The sequence below is a fragment of the Lampris incognitus genome, chromosome 5, assembly GCF_029633865.1.
Source record: "Lampris incognitus isolate fLamInc1 chromosome 5, fLamInc1.hap2, whole genome shotgun sequence".
Lineage (NCBI taxonomy): Eukaryota > Metazoa > Chordata > Actinopteri > Lampriformes > Lampridae > Lampris > Lampris incognitus.
The window spans coordinates 10200806-10225808 of record NC_079215.1 but is presented as its reverse complement, the minus strand read 5'-3'; the positions used below and the strand labels follow the sequence as shown (position 1 = coordinate 10225808).

The following is a 25003-nucleotide window of genomic DNA, read 5'->3' as shown; positions in this document are numbered from 1 at the left end:
ATGATAGTAAATAGTGTGCGGTGTGTGTGAGGTGCTGTATGTGTGTGTGTTGGCTCAGCCTTAATGAACGTGCATATGTGTGTGTAGGCGGCACAGTGGTTAGCGTGGTCGCCTCAGAGCAAGAAGGTGCTTGGTTAAAGCCCCGGGGGTAATCCAACCTTGGGGGTGTTCCCAGGTTGTCCTCTGTGTGGAGTTTGCATGTTCTCCCTGTTTCTGTGTGGGTTTCCTCCGGGGGCTCTGGTTTCCTCTCACAGTCCAAAGACATGTAGGTCAGGTGAATCGGCCATACTAAAATTGTCCCTAGGTGTGTGTGTGTGTGTGTTTGTGTGTGTGTGTGTGTGTGTGTTCAGTCTGCTTAAAAAGATCTGATTTCTCTCATTTTGAGGAAAAAAGTGTATGTGTGTCTGTTTTACGGTGCAGTGTGACTGTAGCTTAAGACTCAGTCCACCATACCATACTGACCGGTTTGCTAATCCAACAGCTTCTCTCTGTTTGCTCCTCCAGGTCGATAGCCAAAGAGTTAGCGGACTGGCTGATAAACAACAATGTAGTGGAGCACATATTTGGACCAAATTTGCACATTGAGGTGAGGCTTTCTAATCTGATAAGGTTTTGGGTTTTCCCCCAGTCCACCACTGCCTATCTGATGGTCATTTGATGGTGCCCTATGTTCTCTCCTGTGTGTGTGTGTGTGTGTGTCACTTTCTCTCTCTCTAGATCATTAAACAGTGCCAGGTCATCCTCAACTTCCTGGCTGCAGAGGGCCGGCTTAGCACCCAGCATGTGGACTGCATCTGGGCGGCAGCCCAGGTAAACACACATCCATCCACACTTCACCTCAACACACCGAGGCCCCGATCAGACAGCACACTTTTTGCAGGTTGCAAAACGTGAGACGCACCGCACTGCCTTTTTTTTGACACCCCCCCCCCCTTCCCTTTTTCTCCCCAATTGTACTTGGCCAATTACCCCACCCTTCCGAGCCGTCCCGGTCGCTGCTTCGCCCCCTCTGCTGATCCGTGGAGGGCTGCAGACCACCACATGCCTCCTCCAATACATGTGGAGTCGCCAGCTGCTTCTTTTCACCTGACAGTGAGGAGTTTCACCGAGGGGGGGGGGGTGTAGCATGTGGGAGGATCACACTGTTCCCTCTAGCCCCCCCCCCCCCAAGCAGGTGCCCCGATCGACCAGAGGAGGCGCTAGTGCAGCTACCAGGACACATACCCACACCCGGCTTCTCACCCACAGACACGTCCAATTGTGTCTGTAGGGACGCCAGACCAAGCCGGAGGTGACACGGGGATTCGAACCGGCGATCCCCGTGTTGGTAGGCAATGGAATAGACTGCTACTAGACAACCACTGACTCATTTGTCCTCAGCCTAACCGTTATTTTGCTGTGAAGTAAACTCACAAATCTGTATTTTTATTTTGGTGAGCTAAAAGTCGTTAACTTCCCAAGTTGGTGTGTTTGTTCAGGTGGTGTCTACGGCTGGTAAAGTCATGTAGCCCCAGATGTCCAGCGACAGTCACCACTAGTTCGTTCTCCACTTGTCGCCGTCGTCACCACAACAGAAGGTCCGCCTCTCAATTAATTCGATTCGACGATGGGGAAAAAAACGCAAACGACATTGGGCGCTTTTCTGCTCTGAGTTGAACTTTTTTCGGGGCCCTCCTGCGAAACCGCGAGGTGCATCGAGCGGAAAACCGGGGGCGGAGGGACGGAGCAGCACACTGCAAAAAATGAAATCTTAACAAGTGAAAATATCTCGTATTTGGTACAATAAGTCCAATATTGAGTAGAATGATCTTGAATTATCATATTCCACTGGCAGATAATTATGCTTATTTCAAGTTTTTTTCCTGATTTTGGTCAACTTAATCTTGCTTTAAAAACAAGATTAACACTTATTTAAAAACAAGATTAAATTGACCAAAATCAAGAAAAAAAAACTTGAAATAAACAAAATTATCTGCCAGTAGAACAAGATAATTCAAGATCATTCTACTCAATATTGGACTTATTGCACCAAATACAAGATATTTTCACTTGATAAGATTTAATTTTTTGCTGTTATATGTGAAAAGCTTCGCTCTCATTCAAAACAAGTAGAAAAAGCTGCCCCAGGCCGCGAAAAAGCACTTCGTCTGATCGGGGCCTAAAGCATCAGGTTTTTGAACTGTGTGTAACATCGTAAATTAAAGATAACTTAACAGCCTTATTTCATTGCAGTAACGTGAATCTTGATAAACAGAAGAGAATTTTAACTACATTTTAGTTCTAAGTATATCCCATCTTTTTATTCAAGTTTCAGGTTGCACACAACATTTGTATGTTGCTACTGTGTGAATATGTTAGGTTACTTGAAAAGCATTGTGTGTTAGATAGTTATTAGGTACGCAGATTTCTTTTGTGTTAATTAATCATGTTACCTAGAAAGTACTGATAACTTAGGGTTCAATCATTTCACTCCTTCATCTCTGTTTAAATGGTTTGTGTCGTAGCTAAAGCACTGTAGCCGGTACATCCATGACCTGTTCCCCTCGCTGATTAAAAACCTGGATCCCGTGCCTCTGCGTCATGTCCTGGATCTGGTGTCTGGTCTGCACCCCAGCGCCCACACAGAGCAGGTACACACACACACACACACACACACAATAATCATATTTATGCCAAGTAGTTCAAGTACATACAACATTGTGATGTGTAGCGAGAGTAGGGTGCAGGTTGAGGAGAGCCTGGAGAGGTGGAGGTATGCAGTTGAGAGAAGAGGAATGAAAGTAAGTAGGAGCAAGACAGAACATATATGCGTGAATAAGAGGGAGGACAGTGGTATGGTGAGGATGCAAGGAGTAGAGGTGATGAAGGTGGATGAGTTTAAACACTTGGGGTCAACTGTACATGTAACGGGGAGTGAAGAAGAGAGTTATCCTCAGTGTGGAGTTTACGTGTTCTCCCCGTGTCTGCGTGGGTTTCCTCCTGGTGCTCCGGTTTCCTCCCGCAGTCCAAAGACATGTAGGTCAGGTGAATCAGCCATACTAAATGGTCCCTAGATATATGTGTGGGTGTGTGTGTGTGTGTGGTGTGGTGTGTGTGTGTGTGTGTGTGTGTGTGTGTGTGTGAGAGTGATGGCCTGGCAGGGTGTCTACCCGCCTGTCGCCCAGTGACTGCTGGGATAGGCTCCAGCATCCCCCCCAACTCTGAGAGCAGGATAAGCAGTTTGGATAATGGATGGAGATATATATACACACACACACATATATATATCCATCCATATACGTATATATCAACACAGATACAGGAAAACAAGTTTTAATGCATTGCAGTAAAACTTTTGCAATGCATTAAGACATTTTTTTTCTTGTATCTGTGTTGACATTCCACTCCTCATTAGTTGAGTACTTACAACACCATTGACGGTTTCGGAAAAAAAACGCTATATATAGATATATATAGATATATAATATATATATCCATCTATCTATCTATCCATCCATCCATCCAAACCGATTATCCTGCTCTCAGTGTCGCGGGGATGCTGGCACTTATCCCAGCAGTTATTGGGCAGCAGGCAGGGAGACACCCTAGATAGGCCGCCAGGCCATCACAGGGCTTGTTGGTAAACATCAACAATCAAATGTCCCCCATCGCAAATAGCAATTAAACATATGTAAGAAGAAAAATGTGTCATATAAAGACTTTTTAAAGAAGAGAACAAAAGAATCGGAATACAAATATAAGATGTATAAACACAAACTGACAAAAATTATGAGAAGCAGCAAAAGGGATTACTACAGCAAATTCCTAGAGGACAATAATATATATATATATATATATATATAGATATATAGATAGATAGATAGATAGATAGATAGATAGATAGATAGATAGATAGATAGAAAGATATAGATACACACACACAAACGACATAAAATAAAAATGGGTGACATTAGTTGCAATAATGTGGAAACTCTGGGATTATGGCAAGTATTCTATTTCTACTACTACTTTTGGCTGCTCCCTTTATGGGTCGCTACAGCGGATCATCCTTTTCCATCTCTTCCTGTCCTCTGCATCTTCCTCTGTCACACCAGCCACCTGCATGTCCTCCCTCACCACATCCATAAACCTCCTCTTTGGCCTTCATCTTTTCCTCTTCCCTGGCAGCTCCATTTTCAGCACCCTTCTCCCAATATACCCAGCATCTATCCTCCACACATGTCCAAACCATCTCAATCTTGTCTCTCTTACTTTTTCTCCAAACCGCCCAACCTGAGCTGTCCCTCTAATATACTCATTCCTAATCCTGTCCTTCTTCATCACTCCCAATGAAAATCTTAGCTTCTTCAACTCTGCTACATCCAGCTCTGCCTTCTGTCTTTTCATCAGTGCCACTGTCCCCACAACCATCTTGTAAACCTTCCCTTTAACTCTTGCTAACTGTATTTACAAAGTGTTAAATGAGAATTTACAGAAGGAGAAGTTGCTGCAGAATAAGAGATGTTTACAGGGTAGTGCGGGCTTATGCAAAGTGTCCATGCAAATAGGGCACAGTAGGGCAGATAGATATATTGCACTGTGTTTGTGCATGTATGGAGGTGTATGTCATGCGGTGGTGTGGAGAGGGGGTGGGTGGGGGACACTGTCACGATCTGTGGGTGTCTGGGGACTTGTTGGAAAGGCTTACTGCTGTCGGGAAGAAGCTGTTCACATACAAATAAACAAAAGTTCAGTTTTATATCAGGGGCTGGTGAGTAGAAATGACAGCAGTATTAATGATAATAATAATAATAATAATGGTGTCTGACCCCCTCCCCACCCCCCCAGACGTTGTATTTGTCGTCCATGCTAATCAAAGCCCTGTGGAACAACGCCCTGGCAGCCAAAGCCCAGCTCTCCAAACAGAGCTCCTTCGCCTCCCTGCTCAACACCAACATTCCCATGGGCAACAAGAAAGGTCTGCCTCCTCCTCCTCCTCCTCGTGTCTCTATGTACCAACTCATTACCTAGCGCTATCGCTACTTCCTCATTTCCAGAATCAGTTTTTGTTGGCAAATTAAGCTTACTTGAAATAGAAATATCCACAATTGATAAATTGATAAATCTCTCAGAATGATACCCCACACTAATCCTGATGTGAGTCTTCAGTTTTTTTTCCATCTCTAGCAACATCTAACTTTCCAACCTGGCCGCGTCCCAGGAGAGAAGAAATAGTTTAAAATACTTTTACTCGTTTTTATACACAGTATCCTTTCACCCCATTATTTACTAGCAAATTAGATAGTTTGATAATCTCAGGTATGTAAACAAATTTTTTTTTTTTTAGATACATTAGATTTTCATAGTTCTAGCATTGTGTTGATGTGTTTGTTTCTTTGTTTTATGTTGAGCATCCCACTGGGATAAAATTCCTAGTTTCTGGCACACGTGGCTGTTAACAAACTTAAACTTGTGGGTCTATGTGTTATCCTATTTCAGGGTCGCCTGCTGCCAGCCCTGACAGCAGCGACAACAGTGACACCCAGCAAAGTGGCGGCAGCGACATGGAGATGGACGACCCCATGATCACCGGCAGCAAGAGGAGCCAGCAGAGGCTGTCCGACACAGAGGTAAACACAAGCACACAGTCATTACTACTACCACTACTACTACTACCACTACTACTACTAATACTTTTGGCTGCTCCTGTTAGGGGTCGCCACAGCGGATTATCCATTTCCATCTCTTCTTTTCATCTGCATCTTCTTGTCACTTCAGCCACCTGCATGTCCTCCCTCACCACATCCATAAACCCTCTCTTTAGCCTTCCTCTTTTCCTCTTGCCTGGCCAGCTCCATAGCCAGCATCCTTCTCCCAATATACCCAGCATCTCTCCTCCACACATCCAAACCATCTCAATCTTGCCTTTCTTGCTTTGTCTCCAAGCCGTCCAACCTGAGCTGTCCCTCTAATGTAATAGTTCCTAATCCTGCCCTCCTTCATTCTCCCAGTGAAAATCTTAGCATCTTCAACTCTGCCACCTCCAGCTCTGCCTCCTTTCTTTTCATCAGTGCCACTGTCTCCAAACCATACAACATAGCTGGTCTCACAACCATCTTGTAAACCTTCCCCTTAACTCCTGCTGGTACCCTTCTGTCACAAATCACCCCTGACATTCTTCTCCACCCACTCCACCCTGCCTGCACTCTCTTCCTCACCTCTCTTCTGCACTCCCTGTTGCTTTGGACAGTTGACCCCAAGTATTTAAACTCGTATGCCTTCGTCACCTCTACTCCTTGCATCCTCACCATTCCGCTGTCCTTAATATTTCCTTTCAGTGGGATCAGTCCCTTGTTCAAGGCAACTGTCACACGGATGGTGTTGGATTCATTTTACATGCACTCTTTAATAGTATACATTTTCCCTTCTGATTCACCTTTGCTATCTTGTCTGGGATTTAGAGTATTTCCTTAAACTCCTGTGATTAAGTGGATTCTGAAATTGGTTTTGGTTTCTACTTTGTGTCCACCAGGAGTCGATGCAGGGCAGCTCTGATGAGACAGCCAACAGCGTGGAGGAGGGCAGCAGCAGTGGTCGCAGCGAGGCCTCCAGCAACGAGGCTGCCTCCAGCCATGCCAGCCAATCAGCGGGCAGCCCTGGCAGTGAGATGCACTCTGACGACATGGCCGACAGCGAGGCCTTGAAGGAGGAGGAGGAAGAAGAAGATGATGAAGAGGAGGACGAGGATGATGATGATGATGACGAAGAGGAGGAGGAGGAGGAAGGGAGCCGGCTGGCTGCTGAGAGCACTCAGCAGAAGGAGCCCAGGGAGCAAGTGGAGGTCAGGAAGAGAAAGGCGGCGGAGGCTTTAGGGGAGGGGCCTGGGCCAAGCAGCACAGGGGGTGGGCCCAAACCCAAGGTACTCCCTTTCAATGCTGAGACTGCTGCTGCCATGGTTACAGCAGCGTCCACATCGTTGGAAGGCCGGATGAGGATACTGGATGCCTGCTCCTCCTCCTCCTCATCTGCCCAGCCAGAGGGTATCGACAGGGAAGCCCAGCAGCATCAGCCTGAAATGGGCCCGTCACAGATGGTACAGGGGCCCCAGGAGCCACCTCCCTGCCTGCCCCGGCCCGGAGACTTCCTGGGGGAAGCAATGGGCACTGAGCTTTTCAACTGCCGCCGTTTTATCGGCCCCCAGCATCATCATCAGCACCATCACCACCACCATCATCACCACCACCACCACCACCATCACCATGAAGGGTATTGAGTTTAAAGACTTTTAATACCAATTTAACACCCACTTTTGTTACATTTTATAACTTTGTAATCTTAACTCAAGTGAATATTGATTGGTTTGTAAGGCCATCGATGATCCCAGCTACAGAAGTTACCTTCAAGCTTCCTGATCCTTCAGTCTTTTCGCAGCAAGGAAGCGAAGATTGAGATCCATTAATTTGATGGCTTGCATAAGAATTTTGCCACATATAAATGAAGGTCTCTGTAAAATATACATGTAGTTATGGCCGATTGAATTTTATTTTCAGCACAGCGTAATAATACACAACTCAGTTCCTGTGCAAAAACATTACAGAAAATCCCCGTCATCACATTTAGGCACAGGATTTAAAAACAACATTGCTCTGCACATCACACTGTTCAGGATTAATACTTATATCAGAAAGACAATCAGTTCAAAAGTCAACATTAAATAAGAATTGAGTACAGAATACAGCGGAGGGATCAATCTAAGGTATTCAGAATTTTGGCTGTAGCGGAAAAGAAACTGTTTTTAGGGAACAATGATTGCTGTGGATGCAAGGTCAAAGATGAATTATAAACAAACTGTTTAGCAGTTAAAATAAATGTGCGTCCTTGCCAGCAACTAAAACAGATTCTCCTCCTCCAGCAGTCACATGGTGGAAGACATGCTGAGTGCGGATGACGTGAGCTGCAGCAGCTCCCAGGTGAGCGCCAAATCGGAGAAGAACATGGCTGACTTCGACGGGGAGGAGTCGGGCTGCGAGGAGGAGCTGGTCCAGATTAACTCCCACGCCGAGCTCAGCTCTCACCTCCAGCAGCACCTCCCAAACCTGGCCTCCATCTACCATGAGCACCTAGTGCAAGGTGAGCCACATTCCCGTGCCTGGAAAAGTCCGACACATTTATTGGGATCATTTCCAGGCCTTGAAAAACTGATGAGCACACACACAACATTATCTTTCAAAGAGGTGACTATAGTGCCATTTGTTCGCATGTGAAGTTGTTAGCTTAAGGAGATTGATTCCTACCTTCACGCCATTGATCTAGTAAGCAAAGCATGTCAACAACTGCCCAAACAAAATTTGGCACAGAGGAAGTGGCAGCTAATTTTGCTGAATGAAGCCAACTTGAATATTGCAAGCTCAGTTTTTCCTGTGCAAGATTTAGGCCTTGCTTGCGTAATAACAAGTCCAGTTGCACTTGATTCAACTCCTTTGGATAACAATGACCTGGATGAATGAGAACATTCACAGACAAGATTTAGGCCGGAACAGATCTACTGAAATTCACTAGAGCCCAGTCGCTGGATACCAGACCAACTTTCAAAAGCGGTTTATATGATGACGACAGCGAGCAGCACCATATTTTGAAAACAACGTCAATGTCAGCGCTAGGAGAGGTCTGTTCCGTTGCCTACCAACACGGGGATCACCGGTTTGAATCCCCGTGTTACCTCCGGCTCGGTCGGGCATCCCTACAGACACAATTGGCCGTGTCTGAGGGTAAGGAAGCGGGATGTGGGTATATGTCCTGGTCGCTGCACTACACTAGCACCTCCTTTGGTCAGTCGGGGCGCCTGTTTGGGGGGAGTGGGGGACTACGCGCTATGTCCTCCTGGCAAAACTCCTCACAGTCAGGTGAAAAGAAGCGGCTGGCAATTCCACATGTATTGGAGGAGGCGTGGGGGTGGAGCGGCGACCAGGACGGCTTGGAAAATAGGGTAATTGGCTAAGTACAATATCAAAAACACTTAACAAAGATGTCAAGAATTGTGTACAAACTCGATAACTAGGCACATTGACTGACACCTGCTGGCGGTAAAAACATAACACGAGCAGACCAGGGCATCAGGAAATGTGGTGCTGTGGTTCTACGTCACGGGGTTTGCCTTTCTGACTGGGTAAAAGGCAGATCAAATCGCCTGCAGGATCGTTTGGTCTCCACCCATTGACAACATCCAAAACACTAATGAATGTCTTAAGTCTAATGAGCCTCGCCAGACCACAACAAGTGAAGTGAAATTCGTGGGCTGGCTTTGTCAGGCTTGTGTTAGAAACCTGTCTGCCCTCATTCCCGAATCTGGCAAACAACTAATATCCACCTTCTTGCCTTCACTGGAAGGGGTTGGGATTGAGCTGATTGTCCACTCTATTTGAAAGCAGATTGAGGAAAACCAATAAAGCTTAACAAAGCCCTCTACTGGCCAAAGCTGGCATGACCAGATATGAGCTGTGTTAAGAGTGTGTCACAACACCTGGGACAAATTTGGGGATACTGTGGCGAGTCCACTCAGGTAAAAGTCCACTCGGTACCACCGTGATCCTGTGTGAGGTGGCTGAAAGGGAGCAGTCTTACTGCTCTGTTTGAAAACAGCAACTATGATTTCCTTCGTCTTTGCTCACAGGTCCTGCAGTCCACAAGCACCAGTACTCCAGTAGCCACGCCGTGACGGACATCAACCTGGACAATGTCTGCAAGAAGGGCAACACACTGCTGTGGGACCTGGTTCAGGATGAGGACGCGGTACGTCAAACACAACTGTCCATCCTCGCTTCACAGATGCTGTTTATTCGTTCAATATTAGGGTGGGGTTTTGAAAATTTTAGTCACCTGCCAAGACTTGCTACCTTAAAGTGTTCATCAGAACAACACACACTACTGACACAAACAACTGGAACCGCAATCAAGAATAGCTAAGCCATACCCAACCCTATTAGTTTTACCCTTTAATCTAATTCAAGATCAGGTGGGTGCCTGACGTTAGCCCAGCAGGTGGCGAGGGGAAGGTAGGGAGACGCCCTGGACAGGTTTCTAGTCCATCACAAGATCCACACGTTAACTCGTGTTTCTCTCACCACTATGGGGAATTTAGAGTCTCCTTATTCATCTAACATCAATATTTTTGGACTGTGGGGAGGAACCGGAGCACTGGGAGCAAACCCACACAAACTCCAAATAGAAGGTCCGGAACCTTTCTGCTGTGAGGCAGCAGTGCTAACCTCCACATAGTTCACTTGTTTTTATTTTTATTCCGCAAGAGCGAGCTACCATAGCTACCAAATGATTGATGAACATTTTATTTATTATTTTCTCTTGTGGTATGGGCTAGATGGGCCCATGTTTCTACATCCATAAAACATCCAAGTTGAGAACAGTTTGAGGGCGAAGACTTTGGCATGAAAATGCTCGCCATATGGTTCGATGTCATAAATCAGTCACTCTGTTCCAACTATGAACACGGAAATTGAAAATCTGTGGAAATCCTCAAGTATGAAAACGGTCGTTTTGAATCAGTGACTAGTTTTTGCCATAGGCTGTGTAAAATAATGGACCTAGACACTAGGGCTGGGCAGTACATCGACTTTTTATGTTATGTCGATATATTGTTAAACAAGCTATAGGATGAGACAGTACCATTTATATTGATGTAGGTTGATGTTGCATTGAAATACATAACCCGTTTCTTAACACGAGAACGACCGGGATTTCACTCCTACCTAAAACAACCATGGGTGGTCAAATTGACGGCCGCTTTTTAAGCTCTTTATTATGTCAAGATAAATACCTAGTTGAGATATTAATGCATTACATATGTTAGTATGTCTGTTAGGAAACTGACACCAAAATTAGCATTATTGTTTTACATGGCTAGATCAACTGAACTATACCCAAAAATAAGTTCACGGCTATTTATATGTACATAGTGCCATGGATACACATTGCGACCAGGTCCCAGCCACGCCCTTAATTATGCATAACTTTAAGCCTTAATATAATTTAAATGGTTGAGTTATATAAAAATTCACCCCTTGGACAGATCTCATGAATGGGGAAATTATCAATAGAGACCAAAACCCTTTTTTTGTACCAGGCTGTAAACATGTTTATTTCTGCTGCGGAGTTGGGCATTTTAACAGGGGGGGTCTAAGGGAATTGACTCGCTTTTGGAGCCAGTCTCGAGTGGCCATTTGCGGAACTGCAGTTTTCTGCACTTCTGCATCGGCTTCATTTTTCAGCCATGGGGATTGACGGCTTCTCAGTTTTTGCAAGTGAAATTCCAGCAGTTTTCAGTTCGTTCGTTGTGATGCTGAGCAAGCATAAGACAGGGGCGGAAATTCCTCTGCAGTACTGAAAGTTAACCCTCAGGTTAACCTGTTAGGATGTTGTTTGTTTTTTAGGTCCACCTGTCTGAGGGTCTCATCAACGAAGCGGAGAAGCTGCTGTGTTCGCTGGTCTGTTGGTTCACAGATAGGCAGATCCGCATGCGCTTCATCGAAGGTTGCCTTGACAACCTGGCCCACCACCGGTAGGACATTCCACTTTGAACCGGTGTATTTGGGATAATTGCTACCCTGCAGAGGTCTGCAATTCTATAAAGATGGACTCTTACATAATTTCAAAAAAGCTTTTACTATTATGCATTTTAGGGAAAAGCTAGTATTTCACTTACTTACATTTTAGATATTGTGTTATTTGCTGTTGTGAACAATTCTCAGTTATTCTCAGGTAACTGTCATATTGTTACTAGTTATAATGTAGTATAATTTTGACGATAAAGTGATGACCATCATACTGCCCAGCCACCATTAATTGCCTACTGAACACAATCCAACATTTGAAGCCTGGGTAACAACTTGAAAAGGGAAAAATGTTGGAGCCCTGCTCGTATTGCAAAGAGGCGGCTACCCGTACCCCAGTGGCGGCTGGCCAGTACAGGGCGCTGGGGTGCCGCCCCCTTCAAATATCAAAATATGAAAATCTACTTAAACATGTTAAATATAATTTAGTTGTATAATACAAATAATAATGAAATAAAAGTGTTTTTCAGTCTGTGAGCACCTGTCAGCAGCCATTAAATATTGGTTCCAAATGGTGTTTGGTTGATTTCTGTCTGAATACATATACTTCCTGGGTGAGGGGCGCCGGCCAAACGATACCTTATGTAAGCCCACAAAGTTTTGGCAAGCAGGTGACCCGAGGCTGCTGTCTGATTGGTTTCTTTAGATTTTCCAGACACCCCCACTTTTATTGGCAGCGAATTGGTGTCATTTTAATGTTGTTTGATCTAATGTGATTGGACAGTTCTCGTGGCTGTCAATCATGTTCACACCCACCACCACGCCTCATCTCAACTGTCAAATCATCCACCGTCTACGAACCCTGATAAAATCTATAGGCTGCATTGTCCTTCTTAATAACTGGGACTGTGTGGACATTAAAGCAGCTGTCAGGTGTGCTGTGCCAAGGTAAATTGCCCCCCCCCCCCCCCAGAAAAATTTTAGCACCAGCCGCCACTGTCGTACCCCACAGCCTACCAGGCAATATATCACAAGTAAAATAAAGAACACCACATAGAAATGAAGAAGGGTTGTGAGATAACTGAACCCATGTTCCTGTCTTATTAAGACACAGAATGCATATCTATTTCAGCCAGAATATACTGAAGCAACAATACAACTTGGACAACCAGAAGAAATGACTGTTTATTTTTTGTTGTTTTTTTTTCCCGATCCATCCTCAGGTCCGTGGTAGTTTCCTTACGTCTTCTACCTAAGCTTTTCGGCACTTTTCAACAGTTTGGCTCCAGCTACGACACACACTGGATCACCATGTAAGTGATGTTTCCTCGTCGCCAGACAGAAAAGGGGGTGTCCTATAAACAAGGCTCAGCGTTTTCACTTTTTACCGATTTTAACTGAAAAATACCCAGATTTTTTTAAAAGGAGCAGATCAGTTTAAGCTGATTTTCACCCGGATTTTACATTTCCACGGATCCAAAAGTTGTTCCTGTTCATGTGAGGTTATGTAGCAGTGTCCTCTTGTGGCAAAATTTGGCATGCTGGATGGCTTTGAAAAATAAAAACCGAAAACGCCGAGCCTTGCCTATAAATGTTTCCTCATCACCAGAGAGGTAAGGGGGTGTCCTATAAATGTTTCCCAGACCTGCCAACATGTACGCATTTCTCGTACTCGGCACGCATTTTGACCCTTAAGTACGCTTGTACGATTCACTGCTCTCCAGGTACGCATTTTGTTGCATCTCGCATTTCGCCGGTTTCAGTTTCTATGCATTCTATGAAGTTGATTCTGCCGCTGAGCCACAGCAATCTATGTAAGTGGAGTGAAAAGCTTTCGGCCAATCAGAGCGCAGTATTTGAACCCACTCGCCCACCTGCCCCTCCTAGCAAATGCTTCGCGCATTCAGTTCAATTCAGTGCCTCTGCCTCAAGCAAGATCCCTCTTCGGCCGCTTGCACATCACTGCTATTCGCCTGCATCCCTGTTTCTCACCATTCTAGATCAGTGGTTCTCACCAATGCAAACAGCATTGAAAAGATGATAAGTTACCGTTCATCTATGCGATGTAGTGTGTGTGTTGCAAATAGTAGGCTAACCGTCACGTTTCCCCGAATCCATTAGCCCACAGACAAAAACTGTAGGCTTGCGTGCCATGGAGGAGGAGGAGTTTCGGCTCTTCCAGTCCACCATCTTGAACGATGATATTCTGACCAAAAGGGCTGATGACGCTTGGACAGAACTAGGTTTGAAGGAGTCAGGAGGGAGGAAACTTTTTGAAAACCTCTCCACTGTAATGCTTGGTGTGTGTTCGATTTTTCACAGTAACGCAGACTGTGAAAGGATCTTCAGCTTTGTCACTAAAAATAAAACACAATGTCTAGCCTGAGCACAGAGATGCTCAGTTCTCTGGTGACACGAAAAGTCATGATTGCCTCCAAAGGCAGCGCGTGTTACAAAGAGACTTTCGGTGACGCAGTACTTAAAAAAGCCAAATCTGCAACCTTCAACAAGTTGCACTAGTTTCACTATGCATGGAAAATTTGAATCTTTTTCGTTGTTTGTTTTTAGCAAACTGGTTTTGATATTGATTACTGCTGGTTTTTCACATTTATTTAATGTTTTGATGTATTTATTTACAAAGAATGTCCTCAGTTTACTTTTATTTCTGGCAAGGATATTGATAACTGCTGGTTTTGCACATTTATTTATTGTTTTGATTTCATTTATTTACAGAGAATGTCCTCAGTTTACTTTTAGAAGTTTCCATGGGCTATGCTTCCTGTACAACACTTGTACAGCTGTTCTGACAATAAATCTCGATTGGTGAAAGTATATTACGTATATATTATGTATTATAGTGTTATGTATCTCAGTGGTGGTGGGTGAGCAACGGTGGAGCGTACATTGGTGGTGGGCTATCAGGTGCGCGGGGGTGTGGGGGGGGCGTACATTGGTGGTGGGCTGTCAGGTGCGCGCACGCAGGAGGGAGGTGGTTGGTGTTGGGGGTAGTACTCATAAAATTTCTTCAAGGTTGGCAGATCTGGTTTCCTCGTCAACAGAGATGAAAGGGGTGCCCTATAAATGTTTCCTCGTCACTAGAGAGATAAGGGGGTGTCCTATAAATGTTTCCTCGTCACCAGAGAGAAAAGGGGGTGTCCTATAAATGTTTCCTCGTCACCAGAGAGATAAGGGGGTGTCCTATAAATGTTGCCTCGTCACCAGAGAGATAAGGGGGTGTCCTATAAATGTTTCCTCATCACCAGAGAGATAAGGGGGTGTCCTATAAATGTTGCCTCGTCACCAGAGAGATAAGGGGGTGTCCTATAAATGTTGCCTCGTCACTAGAGAGATAAGGGGGTGTCCTATAAATGTTTCCTCATCACCAGAGAGATAAGGGGGTGTCCTATAAATGTTGCCTCGTCACCAGAGAGATAAGGGGGTGTCCTATAAATGTTTCCTCATCACCAGAGAGATAAGGGGGTGTCCTATAAATGTTTCCTCATCACCAGAGAGATAAGGGGGTGTCCTATAAATGTTGCCTCGTCACCAGAGAGATAAGGGGGTGTCCTATAAATGTTGCCTCGTCACTAGAGAGATAAGGGGGTGTCCTATAAATGTATCCTCATCACTAGAGAGATAAGGGGGTGTCCTATAAATGTTCGAATGTGTTTCCTTGCGGGTACAGGTACTCTCTGTATTGGGTGGTTTTTTGGTAACCGTGGCTCGCAAAGGGTTGCAGAGGTGCACACCATCAAAATTTCAACGGCGGGGTGCCCGGGTAGCGTGGCAGTCTATTCCATTGCCTACCAACATGGGGATCGGCGGTTCGAATCCCCGTGTTACCTCTGGCTTGGTTGGGCGTCCCTGCAGACACAATTGTCCGTGTCTGCGGGTGGGAAGCCGGATGTGGGTATGTGTCCTGGTCGCTGCACTAGCGCCTCCTCTGTTCGGTCGGGGCGCCTGATCAGGTGGGGGACTGGGGGGAGTAGCGTGATCCTCCCATGCGCTACGTCCCCCTGGTTAAACTCCTCACTGTCAGGTGAAAAGAAGCAGCTGGCGACTCCACATGTATCGGAGGAGGCATGTGGTAGTCTGCAGCCCTCCCCGGATCAGCATAGGGGGTGGAGCAGCGACCGGGACGGCTCAGAAGAGTGGGGTAATTGGCCAAGTACAATTGTGGGAGAAAAAGGGGAATGAATGAATAAATAAATAAATGAAGTGTCAAATGTGTTTTGCCGGCCTGAGCAACATTGCTGATTGGCTGAACTTATATCTCTAGCCGTAACATTTACACAAACCGAAACGGACACAACATGGAACAAAATAAACAAGACAGAACAACACAAAACGGAACCCAAAAAAGAGTGGAGATATATTTCTTCCGTTATTTTGTGTAATTTGGTTTTGTAAATGCGACACTGCTTTCTAGGCACTCGTGCTCTGTGTAGGTAAACAACCAGATCCACATCAGCATCAACACAACCCACAAACGTGCAGATGTTTAAACATAAATCCGGTTCAGGGGGTTAAAAGAAGATCCCGTTAGTCTCAGTATGTGATCATTGTGAATATTATTGTAAGTCTGTTTACTGATGGTGTTGTCTTGTGCGTTAGGTGGGCAGAAAAGGAGCTGCACATGATGAAGCTGTTCTTCGACAACCTGCTGCATTACATCCAGGAGGTCCGGGAACACAGACACAAGTTTGCACTGTGAGTCTGGCACGGCCTTGCTTCTATCACATGCTCTCCCTCTAACCAATCAGGAAAAAAAAAAGTTTTTAAAAAATACTTAAAAACCATTACATTTAAAAGTGAAATCTCACCAAACCAAAAAAAAAATGTTAAAATTACTTAGTAATAATTACTAGGTATTTTCGAACGCCAGAGACGGTGTCAGAGATGGGTCCAGCGCACACCAGTTCCTGTTGGAGAAAATGGAAACCATGCTCACATCTTTTGGTGATGCCCTCAGTCGCATGTCTGTTGGAAAGAGGTGTTTGATGCTCTTAAAGAAGTATTCCTGCAGAATGTCCCACAAGACCCTGTGGTGGTGCTACTGGGACTAATACCTGATGGTTTAGAGGGGAGGCTTAAGAAATATCTCCTAGGAATACTACTTAGAGCAGCCCTGAAGTGTAGCACCATTAAATGGATGAAATCAGACCCCCCCCCATATATAACTTATGGATCCAAAGGGTGTGGGATGTCTACTATATGGAGCAAAGAACATATTTATTAAGGCTTCAAAAATGTACATTTACTAAGCTGCTGCCCCACTGGTCTTTGTATGAAAATATATTGTAATATTGTGTAAAACTAAATAAAAATTGTGAATGTAGTTGAGGTGTTAGTGAGGCTGTAATGGCTGTAATACATTAACAAGAATGTTTTCTGTTAGTATGACTTGTATCATTTTCTCAGGTCTTTTTAAATGCTGGCATTACAGGTAACGCTGACATCTGCCCCTTGTGGTGTGTTTTTGCAGGTACAGCCACAGTGCCGAGGTCCAGGTGCGCCTGCAGTTTCTCACCTGTGTCTTTTCAACCCTGGGATCTCCAGATCACTTCAGTAAGACTCCTTATAAGTCTTGAGTAGAACATCAGGTGACACAACTTCGGTTGACAGAAACATTTCATCACTCATCTAAAGTGACCTCTTCAGTCTAGACTGACTGCGGGTATCCCCACCCTTATAGCAATAGGACCACCTTTAACACTGTGTCTACTCCTGAAACTGTGTCTTCAGTCCACGTACTTCACATACAGGGGGCAGTACTGTAGGCAGAAGCATGGGTGTGCTATGGGATCCCCAGTTTCACGTGTAGTTAGTGGCCAACTTGTATTTGGAGGAAGTGGAAAAGGGGGCTCTGATGTCCTACCCGGGGACACCACCTAGCCATTGGTTCAGATTTGTGGACGACACCTGGGTTAAAATTAAATCTCAGGATTGTAGCACATTTCACCGACCACATTAACTCTGTGGACAAACACATCAGGTTCACCAGGGACGATGGGAAAAATGACAGGTTAGCTTTCTTACACTGTGAAATTGCAGTTGGTGATGGGGGACATTTGTAAACCAACACATACTGATCAGTACTTAAGGTTTGACTCTCATCATCCACTGGAGCACAAACTAGGAGTCATCAGGACTCTGTACCGCCCAGCTGACAGCGTCCCCACCGATACAGCGGCTGGGGAAGGAGAGAAAACCCACACTAAACAGGCCCTGGTTAAGTGTGGTGATCCCAACTGGGCGTTTGTCAAAGCCAGGAAGACGCCCAAACAGTGCACCAGCCATACACCATGCCAGACTGAGATGCCAGAGAATTTGGATTTCTGCTATCAAGTCCCTTTAAACTCTGAACTCCCTTCCTGTTAGAACCAGAGCTGCTTTAAAATAGGTCAAATTATGCCACACACAAAAAAATTTTTTTTACTTTCTATGACCCTTGTTTATTTTGTGCTCATTCTTTTTTCTTTTTTTTTTTAATTTTAAAGTACTTGGTTCAGGATCTGGTTTCCTTTTTATATTATACCTAAATAATAAGTTGACTGACATCTCCCCCCTTCCCCGTCCCTCAGGGCTGAGCCTGGAGCAGGTGGACATCCTGTGGCACTGCCTGGTGGAGGACGCTGAGTGTTACGACGACGCGCTCCACTGGTTCCTCAATCAGGTCCGCAGCAAAGACCAGCACGCCATGGGAATGGAAACATACAAACACCTCTTCCTGGAGAAGGTGGGAGTGTGTGTTTGTGGTTGTGTGTGTGTGTGTGTGTGGTGTTGGTATGTAGTGAAGTATTTGTGTTGTTATGGGACGCGTGGTTGCAATAGCTTTGCTGAGATGTCAATAATGACGATTTGGTGGGTTTGTTTTGTGTGTCTAGATGCCCCAGCTGAAGCCAGAAACCATCAGCATGACGGGACTCAACCTCTTTCAGCACCTGTGTAACCTGGCCCGCCTGGCCACCAGCACCCTGGACACCACCTCCAGCTGTGAGGTACAGAGTCACACGTGCGCGCGCACACGCAAACACACTCATGCACACACAGTACAAATAATTACTCGCACAAATGGCAATAGAAAACCCGCACACAGATGTCAGAAACTGACTGCAAAGCGAGTGAGTTGTCATCTGTAATGCAACCTGCAGTGCCTTTTCCTTTCTGTTCATCTTATTTATCTGGTCACTGGTGCAGCATCAGCAGTAATTTGGACGTTGTACCGGACCGCTGTGGTGGAGAGGGAGCTGAGCCGGAAGGCAAAGCTCTCAATTTACCAGTCAGTCTTCGTTCCAACCCTCATCTATGGTCATGAGCTTTGGGTAGTGACCGAAAGGGTGAGATCATGGCTACAAGCGGCTGAAATGAGTTTCCTCTGTAGGGTGTCTGGGCTCAGCCTTAGAAATAGGGTGAGGAGCTCAAACATCCGAAGGGAGCTCGGGAGTAGAGCTGCTGCTCCTTCACATCAAAAGGAGCCAGTTGAAGTGGTTCGGGCATCTGATTAGGATGCCTCCTGGGCGCCTTCCTTTGGAGGTTTTCCGGGCACATCCAACTGGGAGGAGACCCCGGGGTAGACCCAGAACTTGCTGGAGGGACTACATGTCCAGTCTGGCCTGGGAACGCCTTGGGATCCCCGAGGAGGAGCTGGAGGGCGTTGCTGGGGAGAGGGACATCTGAAGTGCCCTACTTAGCTTGCTGCCACCGTGACCCGACCCTGGAGAAGCGGCTGATGATGAATGAATGAATTCATCTGGTCATTAATGTACCATCTAATCCTGGCTCCCCAGTTGTAATTGACCATTTGCACATTGATAATTGATACCGCAGTCTACCAACTAGTTTACACTAGTTGCCACTGATCTGATCTCTCGCTAGCACCAACAGAGAGCAGCATTGATGCAACATACTATAGATTATCCTAGACCAGTTAGTGACATGGCTGAAAGCAAAGGAAATCGGAAACGGTGTTGTTGGGGCAATAGAATACAGAGTCACACTATCCCAAGTGTGTTGATGTGAAAAATAGTAGCGCTCATCTTCAAGGTTTTTTGGATGTAATAACAGGTCATAAAGGAGCCAGGACTTGGAAAATGTCTGCAAATGCTCAATTCTATTATCGTTCTGGTCTCTACCATCTAACCTTGGCTCTCCGTCTGCCTCCCTAGCTGTGTGGAATGGACCAGTTGTGGGGTATTGCTCTCAGGGCCCAGTCGGCTGACATCAGCTGCGCTGCCATCCAGTACATCAACTCCTACTACATCAACGGTCAGTATCAACAGTCAGGAAACTGCAGCCAGCCTCCTCTCCCGAGTTCATATTCCCCTTAACAGCAGTCAGTAAACTACAGCCGATGTTCAATCCTGAGTTCACATTCAGCTAATCAGCAGTCTAAACTAGCCTTGCCCCGCCTTCCCAATTTACACCCTAACAAGTTAGTTTGTTTTCAAATGCAATGTCTGTCTATATGTCTGTTTGTGAGGTTGTCTATGTGTGTGTATAATAACTTGAGTGTGAGACTGCCTTTGCTTGTCTGTCTGTAACTCTGTGTGTACGTGTGATGTCCTAGCTGGTAAGACAGGCTTGGAGAAGGAGCAGGAGTTCATCAGGAAGTGCATGGAAAGTCTACTGATGGCCTCTGCCAACCTGGAGAAGGATGCCCATTCCAGCCTGACCAGCATAGAGAGGGGACTGCTCATGCTCAAAACACACCTGGAGGCCTTCCGGCGCAGGTACACAAAAACACACCTGCAAACAGTATATGTGCATGCCGCACACACATAAGGTCATACACACATATGCATGGGTCATACATGAACACACACATACACACACAACCTCCAACACGCTCAGGGGCAGTTTGCAACTGAGCGTGAAATGGCTGGGATGAGAGTCAGCGCCCCCAAGTCCGAGGCCATGGTTCTCTACCGGAAAATGGTGGATTGCTCCCTTCAGGTTGGGGATGAGTTGTTGCCTCAAGTGAAGGAGTTCAAATATCTTGGGGTCTTGTTCACGAGTGAGGGTAGGATGGAACAGGAGATTGACAGGCAGATTGGTGCAGCATCAGAAGTAATGTGGACGTTGTACCGGACCGTTGTGGTGAAGAGGGAGCTGAGCCGGAAGGCAAAGCTCTCAATTTACCAGTCAATCTTCGTTCCAACCCTCACCTATGGTCATGAGCTTTGGGTAGTGACTGAAAGGGTGAGATCGCAGATACAAGCGGCTGAAATGAGTTTTCTCCGTAGGGTGTCTGGGCTCAACCTTAGAGATAGGGCGAGGAGCTCGGACATCCGGAGGGAGCTTGGAGTAGAGCCACTGCTCCTTCGTGTGGAAAGGAGCCAGTTAAGGTGGTTTGAGCATCTGATCAGGATGCCTCCCTGGACACCTTCCTTTGAGGTTTTCCGGGAACGTCCAACTAGGAAGAGACCCCGGGGTAAACCCAGAACTCGCTGGAGAGACTGTCCAATCTGGCCTGGGAACACCTTGGGATCCCCCCCCCCCCAGGGGAGCTGGAGGGCGATGCTGGGGAGAGGGACATCTGGAGTGCCCTACTTAGCTTGCTGCCACCGTGACCCAGCCCTGGAGAAGCGGCTGATGATGAGATGAAATTATATATATATGCAAACATTCATCACTCTTTTTTTGGGGGATCCCCCCCTTTTCTCCCCAATTGTATGCGGCCAATTACCCCACTTTTCCGAGCTGTCCCGGTTGCTGCCCCTCCCCCTCTGATGATCTGGGGAGGGCTGCAGACTACCACGTGCCTCCTCGATACATGTGGAGTCACTAGCTCATTCTTTTCACCTGACAGTGAGGAGTTTCACCAGGGGGATGTAGTGCGTGGGAGGATCACGCTATTCTTCCCAGTTCCCCCTCCCCCCTGAACAGGCGCCCCGACCAACAAGAGGAGGCACTAGTGCAGCGACCAGGACACGTACCCACATCCGGCTTCCCACCTGCAGAAACAGCCAGTTGTGTCTGTAGGGACGCCCGACCAAGCCAGAGGCAACATGGGGATTCGAACCGCCGATCCCCGTGTTGGTAGGCAACGGAATAGACCGCCACGCCACCCAGACGCACCAGCTCTGAAGGCTTTTAATTGCTTACTTGTCATATTGACCAGCAGAATAGAAACACCGCCTGGACGCACTCTTATCACTCTTATACACACACCCAGTCATATACATAGAGAGAGCGACACACACGTGCACACACACACACACATACAAACAAAGTATTGGATAAGTTTATCTGCACTGAAACCCACCCCCCTTTCTCTCACACACACATATACTCTCTCTCTCTCACTCACTCTTTCTCTCACACTTTCTCACTCTCTCACACTTAATCAATCTCTCTCTCTCTCTCTCTCTCTCTCTCTCTCTCTCTCTCTCTCTCTCTCTCTCTCTCTCTCTCTCTCTCTCTCTCTCTCTCTCTCTCTCTCTCTCTCTCTCTCTCTCTCTCTCTCTCTCTTGGTCATTACAGGTTTGCTTACCATCTGCGTCAGTGGCAGATCGAGGGCACGGGCATCAGCAGCCATCTCAAAGCTCTGAGTGATAAACAGTCTTTGCCCCTCAGGATTGTGTGCCAGCCAGCCGGTCTGCCCGACAAGGTGTGCTGTCTCGTTCTGGTATAAGGTTTCCTCCACACCCGGAAAAAGAACGTAGCTATTTCCAGGGGTAGACAGCAACTCAGTTTTGTGTAATTTCTCTATAAAAAAAAAAAACATCGCTCTTTATTCCGTTGATCACCTGTGTGTGTGTGTGTGTGTGTGTGTGTGTGTGTGTGTGTGTGTGTGTGTTTTCAGATGACCATTGAGATGTACCCCAGCGATCAGGTGGCGGACCTGCGGGCGGAGGTGACCCACTGGTACGAGAACCTGCAGAGGGAGCAGATGAACCAGCAGGCGCAGCTGCAAGAGTTTGGACAGAGCAGCCGACAGTCTGGAGACTTCCCAGGTCACCCCCCTGACACCTCCCTGCCAACACAGCCAGATAGATGGGAGGGGGCAGAGAAAGTCTAGAAGTTTCTGTAGTGTTTGGCGTTTTTTTCAGGTGCAATATGATGACAGAGTAACGTTGGTGGTATGGACTCAATGCTGCCATTTCATGACCACAAAATCAAAATCCGTCCTGCAGCGTTGACGTGTGGCAACTTGATGAAATGGATAAACACGTGCAACACCGTGTCAAGTGCCAATAACTCGTGTAAACACGGCATATAAGAGCAGATATCGTTGCCCATACAGCCGATATTTTTGAACCTCTGGTTAGTTTGAGTTTCATGGAGCAGAAGTGTTTCCAGACTTTCAGAGTGATTATGTAACTTGATAGAGGACTTGGAATGAATAGTAAAAAAGACCATCCTCCTCCTTATGAGATGATGGTACTGGTGGTTATCAACAGCATTAAAAGGTAGCAACACCATCGTTAATGGGTTCCACACTGGCAAGTCCATTCTCCAACTTATTTCAAGCACAATTTCAAGCATGTATGGTTAAAAAGCACGGTGGCACAGTGGTTAGCGCGGTCGCCTCACAGCAAGAAGGTCCTGGGTTCGAGCCCCCGGGGTAGTCCAACCTTGGTGGGTCATCCCGGGTCGTCCTCTGTGTGGAGTTTGCATGTTCTCCCTGTGTCTGCGTGGGTTTCCTCCGGGGGCTCCGGTTTCCTCCCACAGTCCAGACATGTAGGTCAGGTGAATTGGCCGTACTAAATTGGCCCTAGGTATGAATGTGTGTGTGTGTGTGTGTGTGTGTCGGCCCTGTGATGGTCTGGCGGCCTGTCCAGGGTTTCTCCCCGCCTGCCGCCCAATGACTGCTGGAATAGGCTCCAGCATCCCTGTGACCCTGAGAGCAGGACAAGGGGTTCAGATAATGGATGGATGGATGGTCGCTATATAGTGTATATTGTTTCTGTCAATTGACAGTCAAAGCGTTGTGGTGTATTTTTTGTCTTGATTAAACAAACGATATGTGACCGTTCTTTTGACACTTGGTAGGAGGCAAGATACAAATTAATTTGGGAATTTCGATGTTTTTTCTTCTGCAATGGGCCACCTGTATTTTGTGGCAACCTGTACCACCAATAAGCCACTGCCGAAGGAAAAAAGACATCTAAAATGTGTATTATTATTATTTTTCTGTTTTTTGGACCCCCCCCCCCCTTTTTGGACAATTACCCCACTCTTCCGAGCCGTCCCGGTCGCTGCTCCACCCCCTCTGCCGATCCTAGGAGGGCTGCAGATTACTACATACCTCCTCCGATACATGTTGAGTTGCCAGCCGCTTCTTTTCACCTGACAGTGAGGAGTTTCACCAGGGGGACATAGCGCGTGGGAGAATAAAGCTACCCCCCCCTAGTTCCCCCTCCCCACCGAACAGGCGCCCCAACTAACCAGAGGAGGCGCTAGTGCAGCGACCAGGACATATACCCGCATGCGGCTTCCCACCCACAGACACGGCCAGTTGTGTCTGTAGGGACGCCCAATCAAGCCGGAGGTAACACGGGGATTCGTACCGACGATCCCCGTGTTGGTAGGCAACAGAATAGACCGCTACGCTACCCGGACACCCGTTTATTCATTTTTATCATGCCTCATAGCATGTGTCGCCTCTTGTCCACGAATAAAGGATCATGTTTCATTCAGTGGTATTGTGACAGTACTGCCCATGCTGGTCTCGCCAGACCATCTGAGGCCATAGCAGTGGAGTTCAGCGGTGTAGTGAAGTGCCAGAGGTCTCAATTTTTACGCAATGTCGCTTAAACACCAACACCTCCTTCACCCGCCAACATTTCCATAAAAAAAAAAGCTCTTGAGTGGATCACTTGAGCAGCTGAGTAATCCATGTATTCTGATGTCCTCCCCTCATCCCCGCTACTCACTCTGCATTATCTCTTCTCCCCTCATCCCCGCTGCTCACTTTGCATTATCTCTCATCCCCGCTGCTCACTCTGCATTATCTCTCATCCCCTCGTTCCCGCTGCTCACTCTGCATGGTCTCGTCCCCGTTTCTGTTCATCTCCTTTAGGTGGTTTGATGGGTCCAGTCAGGATGATCTCCTCTGGACATGAGCTCACCACAGACTACGATGAGAAGACCCTCCATGAACTGGGCTTCAAGGACATGCAGGTGACTGACGGTCAACTCGGCATCACCTCTCCCATGCTGTTCTGTAATTCCCCTGTCTGTGTTAACTGTCCCGTTGTGCTTGTTTTTTTTTTTTATCATTTTGATTAACTTTCAACGTTAAATCAGTAGGTAGCAAACACCAAGCTATGCTAATGTCTTCCTCCAGCAAGATCAGGTTGCTTTCTCCATCACTTTAAACCTCTATAGCCACATCCATCTGGAATCGTTTCCACTGTGTAAACTGCACATTGTTTTAAATGACAGTGTCAGATTTAAATTATTGTATGTCGGCTGCGTCTCAACACTGCGTTGAGGCTGGAGAAAGGGATTTG

The 25003-nt window shown here is 46.5% G+C and overlaps 1 protein-coding gene across 1 annotated transcript in view; it reads left to right on the top strand.

The window, feature by feature from the left end:
* The window catches only part of usp34 (ubiquitin specific peptidase 34), a 163447-nt gene that overhangs the window by 39420 nt on the left and 99024 nt on the right, over nt 1–25003 (top strand). The window contains exons 9-27 of the mRNA XM_056279821.1: nt 505–586; nt 718–810; nt 2505–2630; nt 4828–4957; nt 5479–5609; nt 6512–7245; nt 7892–8109; nt 9650–9768; nt 11424–11551; nt 12767–12856; nt 16158–16253; nt 17029–17111; nt 18128–18282; nt 18431–18544; nt 19712–19811; nt 20113–20275; nt 22029–22155; nt 22351–22501; nt 24571–24671. Coding sequence (XP_056135796.1) covers nt 505–586; nt 718–810; nt 2505–2630; nt 4828–4957; nt 5479–5609; nt 6512–7245; nt 7892–8109; nt 9650–9768; nt 11424–11551; nt 12767–12856; nt 16158–16253; nt 17029–17111; nt 18128–18282; nt 18431–18544; nt 19712–19811; nt 20113–20275; nt 22029–22155; nt 22351–22501; nt 24571–24671 — 2941 coding nt within the window. The remainder of the gene's footprint in view (nt 1–504; nt 587–717; nt 811–2504; nt 2631–4827; nt 4958–5478; nt 5610–6511; nt 7246–7891; nt 8110–9649; nt 9769–11423; nt 11552–12766; nt 12857–16157; nt 16254–17028; nt 17112–18127; nt 18283–18430; nt 18545–19711; nt 19812–20112; nt 20276–22028; nt 22156–22350; nt 22502–24570; nt 24672–25003) is intronic.